The following is a 16,646-nucleotide window of genomic DNA, read 5'->3' as shown; positions in this document are numbered from 1 at the left end:
AAGACAAAAGCCATTTGATTTCACTTACATGTGGAATCTAAGCAACAAAATAAAACAGAAACAAACTCATGATACAGAGAACATTTTGAGGGTTTCCAGATGGGAGGGGAGTTAGGATGGTGGGTGAAAGAGGGGAAGGGATTAATAAGTACAAATAGGTAGTTACAAAATAGTCATGAGGGTGTAAAGTATAAAATAAAGACTATAGTCAATTATATTGTAACAACTATGTATGGTGTCAGATGGATACTAGATTTATTGGGTGATCCATCATAAGTTATATAAATGTCTAATCACTACAATGTACACCTGAAAACTCATATAATATTGTATGCCACCTGAAAAATAAAAAAATATTTTAAAAAATTCATATTGAATAATACTGTTATTCCTATGCTTGTTGAGAAATCAACAAGATTCCTCATCTGCAAATGGAAGAATTCTCCAGATTCTGATAGCCTGGTAGAGCTGTGGTGCAGGCTTAGAGAAGTCTTGGCTATTAAAAGAACTATTCTGGAGCTGGGGGTAGAGTATATGACCAAGGTCCAGCCAATCAGAGCATCTCATTCTCTCTGGTCACAGTGATTGATTCAGGAATGATCCAATCAAAGTCAATGAGATTATTTTCCTGGAATGTTTGTAGGACAGGCATGATCTCTTCTCTATCAGAATTCAACCTGGGAGAGGATAGAGCCTAGATATGCTACAGACCACCATGTGAATAAAGGACCCCCTCCCCCCAATCCGCCCCAATCAAGGACGCATAACCAAGAAATGGAGAGAAATTGAGTTTTGTGATATCATTTCAGACCCATGTCTGAAATCCACACAACCCTTTGGATGATTCTCTTACCCGAGATGATATAGTCCCTTTTTTCCTTATGATAAAGTTCCAGCTTTAGAGTTTGAACCTTGTTGCAGTGGAAAGAGTCTTGGCACAATAGAAGACAACTTAGAGTGGAAAGAGTAGTTACCCTGCAGCAGTCAGGTGAACTTCTATTCTTCTGTGAAGACTCAACTGAATTACTATCTTTGTTTAGCCTTCCAGTTACTGCTCCGCCCATACTTAGTTGCTCCCTCCCCACTTGTGTGCTTAGGTTTGTACACATCTCTATTATAGCACCTCTCTCACTGTGCTGTATTGTTTGGGTGGTTGTTTCTACCAAGAGGCAGAACACAATCTGCTTGAATCTTATTCATTTGGAACACTTAGTTTTTGCAAAAAGGCCTGGCACAAAATTGATACTAACTCATTGAAAGTTTGTTGAGCAAATAACTAAACGAATGAGACTGAGGCAGCAGCAGTAGGAATAGGCAGGAGGAGATAGATGGGGGACATTCCTGCAGTGCCAACAAAAAGTAATAGCAGCCTTAAATGTTTTTTTGGAATAGATAGGCTTGAAATTAATATTAATAACAAAATGTTATTTAGTTGACTTGGACAAAGTCCCTGGAGTAAAATTAATAATAGCTGTGATTTATTGTATGCCTTATGTGCTAGGTGTTTTGTGTACATTAAATTTAATTTTCACCCCAGCCTGGCAATGGAGATATGGTGAACTTGTGGTGACTCCACTTAATCCACTTTATTCTGGGGAATTGAAATCAACTCCAGGGGCTGATTCTCTAAGACCATCATAGCAATTCCACCTTCCTCCACAGTAGCTAGTTCAGAGATGGGCAGGCCTGGGACAATTAGGACCAGTAGTATAAAGCTTACTGCCATGAGAAAGGATGAGAGAAAAGGTGCTCTCTCTTGCTGGATGTGAATGGGGATGTTTGTGGCCCGGGCTGTTCCTGGCAACCATCTCGATGTGAAGGAGAGCAGAGCCAAGAAAATTCTAGAGGAATGGATCCAGGGCTTCCCATCACTCCCAGCCTGAAGCTGACCTCTCTCTGGATGTTCAGCTATGGGAATTAAGTGAGTTAAAGGCAAACCTCTAATTCATTCTGAGTTGAGTTTCTGTTATTTCATCCAATTACACAGCGAAACCAAGACTTTGATAGTAATGTGCTCAACAGACCTCAGCTAGCACTGTAAGAGCTGAGATTCCACTCCCAATTGTTTCATCCAAAAGCCTTTCATTCACTAAACTGAGCCAAGAAAGGACAAGTCAGTCCTGGGTTTTCTTCTTATCTTCCGAGATGACTTTTCTTGTACTTTCATTTTCTACTGCTTAGACTATTCTATGCCACCTCTCTTTGCCTAGCTAAGTACATTTCTTTCAGGCCACAGCTTAAATAAATGTCATTTCCTGACCACCTCCCTACCCCATGCTTTGAGATTAGCTTAGATCCCTTGGCTGTTAACTCTCATGGTGGTTTGTATTTCTCTTTCACACTGTTATCCAAATTATAACTAATTACTTATTGTACATTACTTTAAAAATAATGTCTCTCTTTCATAAGGGCACGTGTGTTTTGCTCAGCACTGAATCTTCAGAACAGTGGTTGTCACTCAGTAGGTAACAGTATATATTTGATGAAAGAATAAGTGAAAGTTTTCTGTAGTCATGAGTTATATTAGCAGTTCTCTAAGTGTGGTCCCTGGACCAGCAGCATTAGCATCACCTGGGAACCTATTAGGAATGTAATTAGGTTCCACCCCAGATCTACTGAATTAGAAATTCTGGAAGTGGGGCTTAGATGGCAATCCGTGTTTCAATGGCTCTCCAGGTGATTCTGATTCTTGCTGGTGTTTGAAAGCCCCTGGTTTATACAGATTTGCTCGTTTTTGCAGTCCGCAAACCCTAGCAGCACCTCTGCCACTAGGGACTTTTTCCTGTTTTGTTTCTTAAAATCAACTTTCATAAATAAGGAAAATGGGTTGGAGAGGTACAAGAACTCACCACATTCTTGGCCATCTCAGAACCCAGATCCTCAGCAGTTGTTCCTTCGACTTTGATCACGCTGGCCTTACTGACTTTATCTTTCAGGTCTGTTTACATTTTCCATCCCTCCCTTCAATTTTCTCTGAGCACACTGAGTGTTTGTTGTGTTCACAACACCCACAGTTTTCCTCATTTCTTACAATATATTATTCATTTGCTTTTGTTGCTTATCTGCCTCCTAAAGGGCAGAGACTATAGCATTCTAGTTTATCGCCCAAGTCCTAGAACCCACAGCAGCACCTGGGCCATAGTAGGGCTAAAACGTGGGTGCACTGAATGGATGTACGCTTCACGAGGGCGGAGGCTGCGTGCCGCCGAATTCTAGCTGGGTTCTTGACATGTTAAAGGCTCTTCCCCAAAATTTGCAGAATGAATGAGCCAACGAAACGAAAAAGGAAGTGCCCCTTTACTAAGATGACAGACCCAGCGCCCTTTACCAACATGGCTGCCGGCGCGCGTGGACAGGCGCCGGCGCGGGGCGGGGCCTTCGGGGGCGGGGCCAGCGGGAGCCGTCAGGTGCGGCCCCGCCCTGCGTGCCCCCGCCCCTCGCTCGATTCCGGATTGGTCCGGTTCCAGCGCCGCAGCCCGGCGGCCGTGCCGTGGAGCTGCGCCGGGCGCTCACCACTTCCGGCGCGTTGGAGCTGTTGGTCGGGGTTAGCCTCGCGGCGCGAGCGGGCAGCTTCAGGGTGGAAAAGCGCAGGGATGCTCCAGGGGCTGGCGGGGGCGGCGGCCGTCTGGGCTGAGGCGGTGAGGATAGTGCGGGTCTCCGGGCCTCTTCTCTGAGCGGGTCCCTCAGGCTGCGCCGCCGAGGCCCCTCCAGCCTCCGCCCCTTCAGCCTCGCGGCAGGGCCCGCCTCTGCTTCTGAACCCGGAGGCCGGGGAGCCCCTGCCTCGGCCCGGAGCCTCCCCTCGGGGGTCGGGCCCGGGCAGGGGGCCCCCAGCCGCTGCCCTCCTTGCCGGCCTCCGAGCCCCATTTCCTGCTTTTTCAGCTTCCTTGTAGGGGGGAGTGGGTCTTGATGAATTGTTCCGGGGGTCCCCGATGAAGCAGGGGCCGCGCTCTTTTTAGAGGGTCCCCGTGGGGCCCGGGTGGGGAAGCGGTTCTTTGTGCTTGGGCGGGGGACTTCCCGAGCCTGCCGGGACCATGACCTGACCTGTGCGAGCGGGACGTGTCGGAAGCCCGAGAGCCAGCTCACCTGAGCCGTCTCTCCTTCCCCTGCCAGCATGGTAAGTGGGGTCCGAGCTTCTTCCTCGTAGGGTGCCCGGCCTGGGGTGGGAGCGGGCCCTGGAACTGCTGAGCAATCGCTTCTCTCTTGGGCGGGGAGAGGCGCGTGCCGAGCAGGGCAAGCGACACATGCGTGCAGGGTTTGCAGCCCAGGCTCTGGGCTCCCATCCCCCCAGGGATGTCTCAGGACTGGGAGGGACCTGGAAGCACAGCCCGCACAACCCCTGCATCTGTTTTCCTCTCACGGTGTAGCTCATCATTACAGTAGCTATCATTTTTTAAGGGCTTACTATGTGCCAGGGCCTGTGCTAAGTGATTGACATGTGCTATTTAATTAGCACACCAGCCGTCTTTCGAAGTGGGGAGACTGAGGCACAGAACCACTAATTACCCAGCTCAAGGTCACTCTTAAGTGACAGTGGCACAATTTGAACCCAGGCAGTCTGACTTCAGAACTGTTAGATGCAACACACAGAGCTGATCGGGGTCTTGCCGTAGGTTTATATATGGGGAAACAGAAGGTTTGTGATTTTGCAGAGGTCACTTACTTAGATAATAGCAGTCAGGAACGGTGCTATTCTTTTGAAACTGCTGTTCTTTCTACTACGTGCTCTGGCCTTTTCCCTAGTGCCTGGAAAACTATTCATCCTTGCAGATCCAGGTTAGAAGCCGCCTCTGCTGAAGATGCCTTCTGCATTTTCCAAGTACTCCCTTAGATTTGTGAACTCACTCACATCTATTTATTAAGCACTCGTCTTTTGTTATTGTAATGGTTTCTGAACCTTATCTATCTACTATTGAAGACGCAAGTCCCTCAGAAGTGAAATTGTCTGAACCTTTAGTTCCCCTGCTCTTGGCAGTAGTAAGCCATGGGGAATGGTGGATGGCTCACCCTGTGTTTGAGCACTTTCAGAGACAGAAGTTTTTTTAAGGCTGCCTATTTTACTCCTGCCAAGCTAGTGATTTAGTTGAGAAAAGGACACAGTGACATCTTTTGTAATATAGACGTTCAGGCCAGTGGGATTTTCAGAACATTCGAAGAGCCTGTGGATGGTGTGTTCAGGTTCTGGGCATAGAAAGAAGACCTGAGGTGTAGCCCTTGTCTTATTGGGGTTTACAACCAGTTGGATAAAATACACTGTTAATGCCAAGCAGCACTGTGTAGTAGATACTATATGTAGTATAGTGGCAGGTCAGCTAAGCTCTCTGAGTTCCAGTTTCCTCATCATAAAATGTGGAGGTAGGAATTCTTTAATTAATAACCCAGAGGTATGAAAGAGAACATTTAGTGAGTGATAAAAGTAGTACTGAGTATTTCTTCATTTATTCTTTCAAATAATATTTTTTAAACTGTAAAATATACATAATATGAAACTTTTTAAATCATTTTAAGTGTACAGTTTTGTAGTTTTAAGTATCTTCACATTGTTGTGCATTCCATCCCCAGAACTTTTTTCATCTCGCAAAACAAATTGTACCCGTTAAATACTTCATTCCCTTCTTCTTGTCCCCTGGTGACCACTCTTCTGCTTTCTGTCTCTCTGAATTTGACTACTCTAGGTACCTAATATGAGTGGAATCCTTATTTCACTTAGCTTATTTCACTTAGCATAATGTCCTTGAGGTTCATCCACGTCGTAGCATATGGCAGAATTTCCTTCCTTTTTAAGGCTGAATAATACTCCATTGTGTTATTTTGTTTATCCGTTTTGTTTATTCATTCAACTATTGGTGGACACCTGGGTTACTTCCACCTTTTGCCTTTTGTGAGTAATGCTGCTATGAATTTGGGTGTACAAATCTTTCAGTGAATTTTAAATAGGTATTATATGCCAGGCTTTAGGGAATGTCAGGTAAATATAGTCATATTCCTCCTCTCAGGGAGTTCTGGAACCCCTCCGTCAAATTTACTGGTTATGCACTAAGCCAAACAACTTTGTATTCAGGTTTCATTTTTATTGGTGATCAGGAGAGCATTATGAAATGACCACCTTCGAGCAATTAATTGTAAAGTAGTAGTTGATTTTATAATCACTATGTACAGTTTTTTCTGAAGTTTCGAGTCACGTATTTAAGCACAGTGGATATGAGATGAACAGGATGCTCTAATTATGTCCTTTCTGCATCACTGTCATCAGAGGTTCATCTATAGCTGTACCAGGGTCAGGGTGTGGGCAGGGCAGGCTTTGTCCCCAAAATGCAAGGAAGCCATTGCCTGGTTTGTGTCTTAAAGGAGGAAAGTCTTTCCCTGGTATCACAGGTATTTATTTATTCCAGGAACTTTTTTTCCCATCTATTTCTTACTGACAACATTTTTACTCCTAAGAGTATTAGTTGACATGTTTGACAGTGGATTAGTGGTTACCAGAGGGAAGGGAGGAGGAGGAGGAGAGGAGGTAGATAAAGGTAAAAGGGGTCAAATATTTGGTGATGGAAGGAAATCTAACTCTGGTGGTAACGCAATGCAATACATATGTGACTTACTGTTGAATAATACACTTGAAACTTATTTGATTTTGTTAAACTATGTCACCCCCAATAGTTTACCAGCTTCCCATTTACCAGCTTGAAAAAAAAGTGTTAGTTGACATGTTTGAGCCTTTGTAATAACTTCTTTTTAAAACTTCAACTCTAGTAAGACAAAAATAGTATAATATGATAAAACTACCATTTATAGTGTATCTGCTGTAAGTTACCTGTTTTCCATGTATTCATTTTTCACGTCATTCAGTATCAGTTAACCACATCCATCTTGCAAGGTTACATTATTGTCATTACTACCATAAGGGGAGATGAACAGACCTGTTGTATGATACCTGTCTCACAAGCATCTGGACCCAAGGTGCTCTACCCCAATACCTGTGCTCTTTGTAGTACATATACTGTCTCACATGGAAGGTGATTGGTGATATCATCCAACTGAATTTGAATTCCCATGAGTTCTTAAGTAATGTAACATCTTAGAGTTTCCCACTACTTCTCTGAAAACTTGTTACTTAAATGCTTATTATGGAAATTTTGTGCAAACTTGAGTCTTTGCTTACATTTTTTTAGATGCTCAGAAAATTGCTTTGGTTAGAAAGGCTTCTCATTTTTGAATGTCACCTTCTGCAAGTGGTCTGTAATGGAGGCAAAACCAGACTTTATATTTGGCAACTCAAATGGTGTGTCTGTCATTCATTTGTCCATCAACAGTGTAGCATGGTGCACCATGTGGTGGGAGTTTTGAAGAAGCCATGGTGGTGTATAGAGGTGGCAGGGAAAGGTTCAGCAGTACTCAGAGGCTCTGTAGTCAGTCACATAATTAGAGGTGGACTGGGAGACAGGTTAAAAAATATCAAGAAGTAATTTTAACGGCTTTTGAAAAAATTAGTACCTGACCTGGTTCAAGTGATGAAATTATCTGGTAGACAAAAAACTCAGTGTAGTATAAAGAAGTAATTCTCTACTGTAGGTCAGCGCTTTCTAGTGCCTCAGTTTATTCATATATGAAATAATATATTGACTTCGCGAATCAAGCTTAAAAATCCTAGTTACTATAGATATAATGTAATAATATAATAGTTAATATTTATAGGGCTTAGCATATGCCAGGCATTTTACATATATTAACTCATTTACTCTTCCAAACAATGCCAGGAGGTTGAGGCTATTTTTAATTCTCATTTTATAGATGAGAACATTCAAGGCCCAGAGAGGTGAGGCAACTTCTCAAGGTCACACTGCAACCACGTGGTAGAACTGGGATTCAAGCTCAGGCAATCTGGCTTGAGTCCGGGCTCTTAACTGTTATTCTTTCACCCCACGAGGGGCGCTGTTTGTTGTGCCTTCTCTTTAGGAGTCAGTTTAGGGAGGAAGTTGGGACATATATTCTGATAATTATAAGGGACTATGATAAAGGTGATAGAAGAATATCTGAGGGAGATTAACTGAGGAGAGGGGCCAGGGGAGGCTTCCTGGGAGGTTGAGTCTGGAAGGATTAGGAAGAATTTGACAGTTGGATGAGGGAAAAAAGGGTCTTTCAAGAAAATGTTTGCAGGTAGTTAACAAAAATCAGATACATATAAGTAAAGATGACAGTGATAGGTGTAAAGGGAGGAAGGACATTTATTGAATATTTAGGACTTTTTAGGGCTTGATGTGCAAATGGCACTCAGGCATGGAACTCTTATAGTAAATATGTTACTTCTTGCTAGCAACTGCCCTATTTCTTTGTTCCTTTTTGCAACAAAATGCTAGGTAAGAGTGGCTGCTAAGTGGTTACCCTCTGTTCTCTCTCAGGTTCATTTGTCAAGGGCCTTCTCCCCATGGTGGCTAAATGCAGTGGTTTTCAGTCCTCATTTTACTTAATTTGTCGGTAGCTTTGGACAAGTTGAGTACTCCCTCTTCCTTAAGTTTTCATTTGGCCTCCTGGACATGTGCTTTTGATTTTCTTCCATCTCACTGATTTTTGAACAGCTGGGGTGCCCTAGGTCTCAGACCTGGTGAACTCCCAGTCCAGACCTCTCCTCAGCTGTAGTTTTCATGTACCCAACTGCCTGCCTATTTGACATACAAGCTTGTTTGTCAGGCACTTCAAATATAACATGTCTCAAACTCAACTCCCTATTTTCTATAAGTCTTCTCCACCCACAGCCTTCATTTGGGGGCTGCTCTATCCTTCCAGCTGCTTGTGCCAAAAACTTGGAAGTCATCCTTGACTTTTCTTTATTTCAGATCCCACATCTGGTCATATCAGGAAAGCTGATCGTTTTCTACCGTTGAAATGTAGCCAGGACTTTATCTCTTCTTATTCCCTCCACTGCTAACACTCTAGTTCAGGACTTCATCGTCTCTTGCCTGGATTGTGGCAGTTGCCTTCTAACTGTTCTGCTACCTTCTGGTCTTGCCCCTTTATAGACTGTTTTCAACGTTGTAGCCTCAATGATTCTTAGAAAAATCTAGGGCAGGTTGTGTCTTTGTTCTGTTCCCATGGCTCTTCATTTCACTTAGAGCAAGCCAGTAGTGGCCCATGTACTCCTGCATGGCCTACTGTGCCCTCCATATTCTGGCCTGTGGTTATACTCTGAACCTGTCTTCTGCTATCCTTTTGGCTCACTGGTCAGCTACCCCGGCCCCCTTGCTATTCTTTAAATTCCAGGTGTATTTCTGCTTCAGAGATTTGGCCTGGCTGTGCCTCTGCTTAGACTACACTTTCCCCTGAGATAGCTGCACGACAGGTTTGACTTTCTGCGAGCCTTCTCAAGAGTCATCTTCCCAAGGAGGCCTGTTTACCACCCTATTTAAAATTGTAATCCCACTCCAGAACTCCCAGTCCTTCATATCCTGCTTTACTTCTTTATGTAGCATTTACGATTTGTAAACATTTTATATACTTAACGTTATTTATGAAATCTATTTTGTTATCTCCTTCTGCTAAAATAATAACTCCATAAAGCTGGGGATCTTTGCTTTGTTTGTCGATGTATCCCAAGAGTCAGGATTAATTCCTGGCTAGTAGCCAGTTAAATTGTGGTAGGAATTCTATAGTGGTCTTGAATATTCAAAGATGGTTTTATTTTTTATTTATTTTTACTTATTTTTTTTCCCCCCTCTATAATTCCCCCCTGCCACTTCCACCCCGACCTACGGATGTTGCCATCTTCCCTTAAGAACTGGATCTCTGAAGGTGGGGTATCGCCTCCCATGTGCTCGCGGCACGCCCCCAGGGCCTGGTGCACCTGGGGCCTGGCACACTCGGGGTATAGTCTGTGGCTCCACCTGGGGTGCAAACCCAGGACCTTCTGCGTGTATAGCAGACGTACTAACCACTACACTATGGAGCCACCCCCTCAAAGGGAACCAGTTTTAGAGCGAGTAAGCTAGGTGCCTTATGATGAGTAGAACTTGCAGTAAGAAGATATTTCAGAAGACGAGAGTGTAACTAAATGTGTAATATTAAGAAAGACTGGTTTGGCCATGGCGGAGGTTTTTGTGAAGTAGTTAGCTAGAAAGCTGTAAAGATAGTTATGACTAGCTTATGGAGGGCCTCCAGGACTGCTTCAGGGAGTTGGGCTTTGTTTTTTGGCTATTTTATCCTTAAAAATGAATTCATCTGCCATGCGTAGGTTAGATTGGTGTGAGAAACCAGATATGACACCATGCTTGGACGGATGTGCCAAAGGCCTGTTTTTAGATGTGGAGAGGAAGAGTGAAGAGAGGTGTCACTGAAAACTGACTGATTTCAGGTTCAAGGAATGAAAAAAAGGGGAAAGCTCAAACTGATCTTGGAAGCTTCTAACCAGGCAATTGGGAATAGTAGAAAATTTTAATTGGTGATTTGGATTTGGTGGGAATGGTAAAGAAACTGACAGGAAGCTGTCAGGAGATGGGTCGTCTGCTGATAAAATAAGGGATCTGGCTCTGTAGGTAGGTGGGCAGTTGTTGCTGTCGAGATGAAGGTAATTGGCATTGGGCAGTACAAGGATCTTGATGATTTTAGGTAGTTGGATTGTGGACATACCTGGTCCAAGTCAAGGAAGATGTGACAGCACAGCTTGGGGTGCAGAGGGAGGGAATTCCTGAACACGTAGGAGCTATTCTACCTCTGGTATTTCAAACCCGTTTCCCTTCCCAGCCAAGGTTCATTCTACAGTTATTGCAGACTTTTTGTCTTTGCTATGTTTTGAGCACACCTATAACCTCTGTGTGCTGAATTCAATACAAATTGCCTCATTTTAGTCCTTGTGCTATCTGACTTTTCCTTTTGGCCTTTAGCAACTACCAGTCTCTTTTTCTTTTCCTGAAACACTTTTTCCCCCCTCGGCTCCCTTGGCTTTCATAATATTACTCTCTTGGTTCAGTCTCCTTGATCTTTCCAATGGCTTTAACTATTGACCTGTGTGCTAGTTAGAACTCAGCCTTCCTTTCCAGACTTGGATATCCACCCGAGTGACCTGTAGACATCAAATTAAACATGTCTAAACTAAATCCATCATCCTTCCTTCAGGTTAGCACCACCTCCCCCATGCCCTAGTACTGTTAATGACCTTATTCACAGGACACTCAAATGATAAACCTGTGTCATCTTTAACTTTCCCTTTGCCTTCAGACTGGTGGATGCTGCTGCTAACTTGTGTCCTGACCCCTGGCCTTTCCCTTCATCCCCTCCACTTTAGTCACACTATTGTCTTGATGGTTTCCAGGTTCTTCTACCACCAGCCTGTCTTATGTAGTTTTACCAGAGCTACCTCATGGAACTCAGAAGTGATCATGTCACTTGATCCCAAATCATTTGGAACAGAGGGTCCCCACTGTTGTCAGAGACCAAGTTTTTATCATAGCAGAGGAGCAGAAAGCATCATGGCCCTGGATTTTCATATTTTCACTCACTTAGTTTTCTCAGTAAGGATGAAAGTGATTTATTAAATGCATAAAGTGATTTATTTGGAATGTTTTTTAGACTTCCCAAATTATGTCATGTTCTCTAGCCACAACAAACCACTTGTCATTCCCAGAACACTGAGTACAGTTCATACTTCTCTGCCTTTGCTCAGTGCTGTTCCCTCTGCTTGAATGTCCTTTTCTTCATTTTTGCAGGTGAGACTTTACCTACAATTTCCAGGTCACCATAACCTCTTTGAGACTTTCCAGTCACTAATATCACATTTATCATCTTTGATTATAGTTAGGCCTTTTATTCACTTTTATTATTTGGATTCATTTTTATTATATAAGAATTATGAGACTATATTGTAGTAAGTGTCAAATGGTTCAGAACTTCGAAGAGCAAAATATGAAACTCGTTCATTTGTGCCTTCACTCCCCACCACTCCCACTCCAAGCCTGGGAGTGGGATTCTCTCTGAGTCCATATCAGGATAAGTCTCGCTCCTCTGCATCTCCAGTGCCCAGTAAGCAGTCAACAGTTATTTAGGTAGTCATGAGTCAAGTGTGAAAATAAATCCAAGAGGGTCAAGGTGGGCCTTTTAGGTTAGTAAATGATGGTAGCAGTATTTAGAGAGAGCGGTAAGATTGAAATAGAGTATGAATATAGTTAACACCTTGTTTTTCCAAAACCCAAAGCAGCCAGCAAGCTCAAGTATTTTTTTCCCCTGGGCAGGTGGAGATATGGAGCAGGTGAGCAAGGGGAGTTGTTAGAACAAATGCCATGTAGATAATGTACTTACTGGGAGGTTCTAAAAAGTAACTGCTGCTAGGGGAAGTGCTGAGGAGCAATTGCAAGTGGGGATGGAGGGAGCGGAGAAAGTTGTGGATAAGGACTGAGGAGACTCACAAGGCAGAGAGAAGGAGGGAGGTGAAAGAGGCTAATGGGAAGGGAAGGAAGCTGGGGTTTAGAGGGAGAAAAAGGTCAGTGTATGTTTCATAATTACACTTTGTGCAGACTGTTGTTCGGGGGCCCTCGTGTGCTGCACACAGTACATCCTTTAACATCGACAGACACCCTGCAAGATAGGTATTATTATCTGTTCCTGTATTACAGCTGAGGAAGATGAGGACCCTGAGGCTCAGGGAGGTTCGTGTCAGTATCTTCTCCGAAATTACATAGTAAGTTGATAGAGACAGGATTCAGACCCACTGCTATGACTCTACAGCCTGTGGTTTTTTTATTAAAAAAAATTTTTTTTTTTTACTACTAGTTCTTTTCTTAAGCTTGTGCACATTTACTTAGGCATATTTACTTGAATTGTAGCCCGATTTAAATACTGTTTCAGGAAAAAAACTACATCTAGTTATCTAACCTTAAAACTTGCAAAATATGCTTCATAATATGGTTAGAGTTTGCTGTTAACAAAAGAGAAAATAGATATTTCTCCATATCCTCTAATGTGATAAAAAAGCATGACCACAGTGGTGGCTGGACCACGTTACAAGTCATCTATGGGAAGGTTGCTTGATAATTTTTTTTCACGGCAAAGAACTAGTTGTCTTTTATTGATTAAAAAAAATTTCCAATCCATCATGGGCCAATACTTTTATGAAAGACAATAAAAATGAATTGTTAGAAAAATGAAATGAAAAACATGTTTCAAAATGTGGTCCTAAAGTTGTTACTGGGTTTGACAGACAAAAAATTGTGGCAATGCCAAAATGATAAGAAAGTATTTAAATGCTTTCAATTTCTGTACTTTGCCATAGACTAGGAGTAGTGTGAAGAGCACTCCTTGAGCAGCATTTGTTGACACCCCTAATTATGGGTAGTAGCCTAATCCTGGACTTTCTTCATCCTCATTCACCCCTACTAAAATTCATCCCACCAATAAAGTTGTTTTTTTTGTTGTTGTTGTTTTTGGTGGAGACGCTTGGGATCGAACGCAGGACCACATACACCAGTAAACTTTTGAAGCAACTTCCATACATAGGTCACAGTGTTAGGGATACAAAGCTAATTATGACATAGTACTTGCTCTAAGGAAGTTATAGTTCAGTGGAGGAGCTCAAGGGAGGTACATAAATAGCTGCATGTGATGGTGTTTTCACCAAAACAGTAATAATAATACCTAGTCTTAGGATTTAACCTTTTTTCCTCAGTCCTGGCCTGTCATCAGGTGCTAGTGCAGTCAGTTTCTCTGACTTTTTGTTAAATATCTCTGGGATATCCTACTCTTATTTCACTCTTGCTTTCTAAAACTGAAAACCAATTGCTTGATTTTAGTTCAGCCTATTAGGTTTAGCTTTTGCAGTAGTTCATTTACATGAGCAGCCTGCTGCTATTTTATATGAAGGTTATAATGAAAAGGATCTCTGGTCTCAAATTCCCTGAAATGCTAAGGGTATTTCATAAGCTAAATGCAGCTGGGAAAAAAAAATTCCTTGGTTTCTAAATTGGCTAATAATCAGACCTGGGAAGATTTTTTTTTTTGAGTAACAACTGGATAATTTTTATAAAAATGACACGTGTGCATTAAAAAATAAAGATACAAAGAACATGGCAGAAAAATTACTCCAAATTCTACTACCCTAAACTATGGTTAACATCTGAACATTCCATACATCTTTGTATCTATCAATTGATCAATCGATAAGGGGAGTGGATACCTAATCTAAGTACTTTTATTAAAAAAGTGCTCATTTTTTGGGTCATTCTAGTTTTAAAAGGAAAGTCAATTTGCTATCATTTGCATTAAAAAAAACTACATTTTTTGAAATATATATACACAGGAAGTTGCAAAACGAGTACAGAGAGCCCCATGTACCCTGCACCCAGATTCCCTCAATGGTGACATCTTGTACAGCTGTGTGCAATATCAAAACCAGGGAATTTGACATTGGTATATATCAATTATTAACTAAACTACAGACCTTATTCAGTTTTTACCATTTTTTAACCTGCGTTCGTGTGTGTATGGTTCTATGCAGTTTATTCCATGTATTGATTTATGTAACTACCACCACAGTCAGGGTATATAACCACCTAAAAGAATTCTTTTTTGCCTAATACTCTGTTTGTAGTCCCCCTCCCTCTCACCAAGCAGCTACCAAGCTGTTCTCCATCTCTATAGCTTTGTCATTTTGAGGGTGCTATAGGAATGTATAATCTGCCATGTGTAACCTTTTCAGATCAGCTTTTTTCACTAAGCGTAATGCTTTTGAGGTTTATTCATCTGACTTAATTTTATAGCAAAACAAAACAGAAACAAGTGAAACTGAAAAAGGAATTGTCAAATTTCAAATCTTTCCTTTATTAATTATTAGCTCTTGTCAAATCCCTGTAGGTTAAGGAAAAGGATTATGGAAAGCGTTAAGATGATGGCATTATTTTATACAAATATACATTCCACGTTTCAGTTCTAGGCAGTATCAGTATACTTCATAATGGGAAAAAATAAGAACACTCCTGCCTTTCCCTTTTCACTCTTCATTATTTTACTTTGTTTTTAGAGCATAGTCTGATCTATACCCAGAATTCCTTCAGTATTTAGTTTTATATTTTAAAGGATCCATTGTTCCTTTCTGATTCTTGTTTTTAATTTTATTTTTCAATTAGAGTTGACATTCAATATTATATTAGTTTCAGGTGTGCAGTGTAGTAGTTAGACATTTATATAATATACAAAGTGTTCCCCCTGATTAGTCTAGTTCCCCACTGGTTCTTTTAACTATAGCGTTTCCATATCTGAGTTCTTTGATTCAACTCTCTGTTGGCTAGATTTTGTCAGTTTTTAAAAAGGGTGCCTTATTTGGTGAATTAAAGAGTGCCAGCATGCCTGCCTGCCTTTATACTTGAAGGACATCTTGATTAGATATGAAATTCTTGGGTTGTAATCTTTCCCTCAGATCTTGTAGACAGTGTTCCACCATCTGGGATTGAGTGTTTTGTTGAACCTTTTAATGCATTTAACATTGATTAGCTGATAATTTTTTTTTTTTTCAAAAGTTTGCTGTATCTCTTGAATTATTTCATGTTTGAAAATGTCTTATCTGTTGTCCTTACCCATTGTGGCAATCTGGCTGGGTATACTCAATGGGAATACATTCTTTTCTTAAGAAGTCTGTAGCTATTTCTTATTGTTTTCTATCATTGAATGGTATGTGGAAAAACTTGGTTAGGCTAATTCATACAGTGCTCACCCTTTACCTCAGTTAGAGATAACTCGCCCTTTTTACATGGTTGCTGGAAGAAATCTATTTGGCTGAAGTTCATTAACTCAATTAAGGTATCTTTTAGCATGGGTCATTTTATTATTTTACCCTGGAACATGGTATGCCTGCCTGCCTTACTGTATTTACCTAGTTCCCTAGTTTAGAATTTTAGTGTTTGCTGCCAATACCATAAGTACTACAACAAACACATTGAATATATATTTGCCCACTTTGTGAGTTTGTAGGATAAATTACCAGAAGTGGAATTGTGGGGCAAATGGGCTGTGCATGTAAAAATTCTGGTTGATAGTGTTATTCCTACAAAGGTATTGTATCAGTTTATACTCTCACTAATGGGATGGTGCCTGTTTGCCTATCTTCTGGTAACAACATTAACACTTTTTAATGTGAAAGGTGAAAATGGCACTTGAGGAATTACATGTGCAGTCCTTTAGTTCCAGTTAAGTGGAACATATTTTGATATTTTATTGCCATATGTATTTTTTCCTATGTCAGCTGATCATTCTTGATCTGATCTTTGTAGATTTTTTGTTGGGTCAGCCAACAAATTTTTTTTTTTTTAAGTGTAATTTGGCTGAATAATTTTAGAATGCTGATAAAATGAGATTTGGAATAGCTTGCACATTTGGTTGATGAATTTCTTGCTGCTGATTTTAATCAGAATAAGAATACTAACATTTTATGTGTACTAATATTGTGGACTTGAATAAAATTATTGTTTTGTAACCATCATCCATTTATTTACCTTTTGTCTAATGATCCTTGCAGTTAAGATGTAAATTCCTCCACACTTAGCTTCACATTTATTTGCCATAATATTATGTAAGAACAGGTTTAACTGTAGGAAAGCAATTACAGTGCCAGAAAGTTGCGGAGTTTACTTTGGTGAAATGATTTTTCTGGTAATCATTTGTTGCTGGTTCTACTAATT

At 41.3% G+C, this 16,646-nt stretch overlaps 1 protein-coding gene across 1 annotated transcript in view; it reads left to right on the top strand.

The window, feature by feature from the left end:
* The first annotated feature begins 3,481 nt into the window (after positions 1 to 3,481).
* XPO6 (exportin 6) overlaps positions 3,482 to 16,646 on the top strand; it is a 96,946-nt gene continuing 83,781 nt past the window's right edge. Inside the window, exon 1 of the mRNA XM_016136795.2 lies at positions 3,482 to 4,114. Within this exon, the coding sequence (XP_015992281.1) occupies positions 4,112 to 4,114 (3 nt within the window). The 5' untranslated portion in view covers positions 3,482 to 4,111. The remainder of the gene's footprint in view (positions 4,115 to 16,646) is intronic.

Source organism: Rousettus aegyptiacus, unplaced genomic scaffold (assembly GCF_014176215.1).
Source record: "Rousettus aegyptiacus isolate mRouAeg1 unplaced genomic scaffold, mRouAeg1.p scaffold_m13_p_8, whole genome shotgun sequence".
Lineage (NCBI taxonomy): Eukaryota > Metazoa > Chordata > Mammalia > Chiroptera > Pteropodidae > Rousettus > Rousettus aegyptiacus.
The sequence above is the reverse complement of the archived record's forward strand: the minus strand, read 5'-3'. Positions and strand labels throughout refer to the sequence as shown.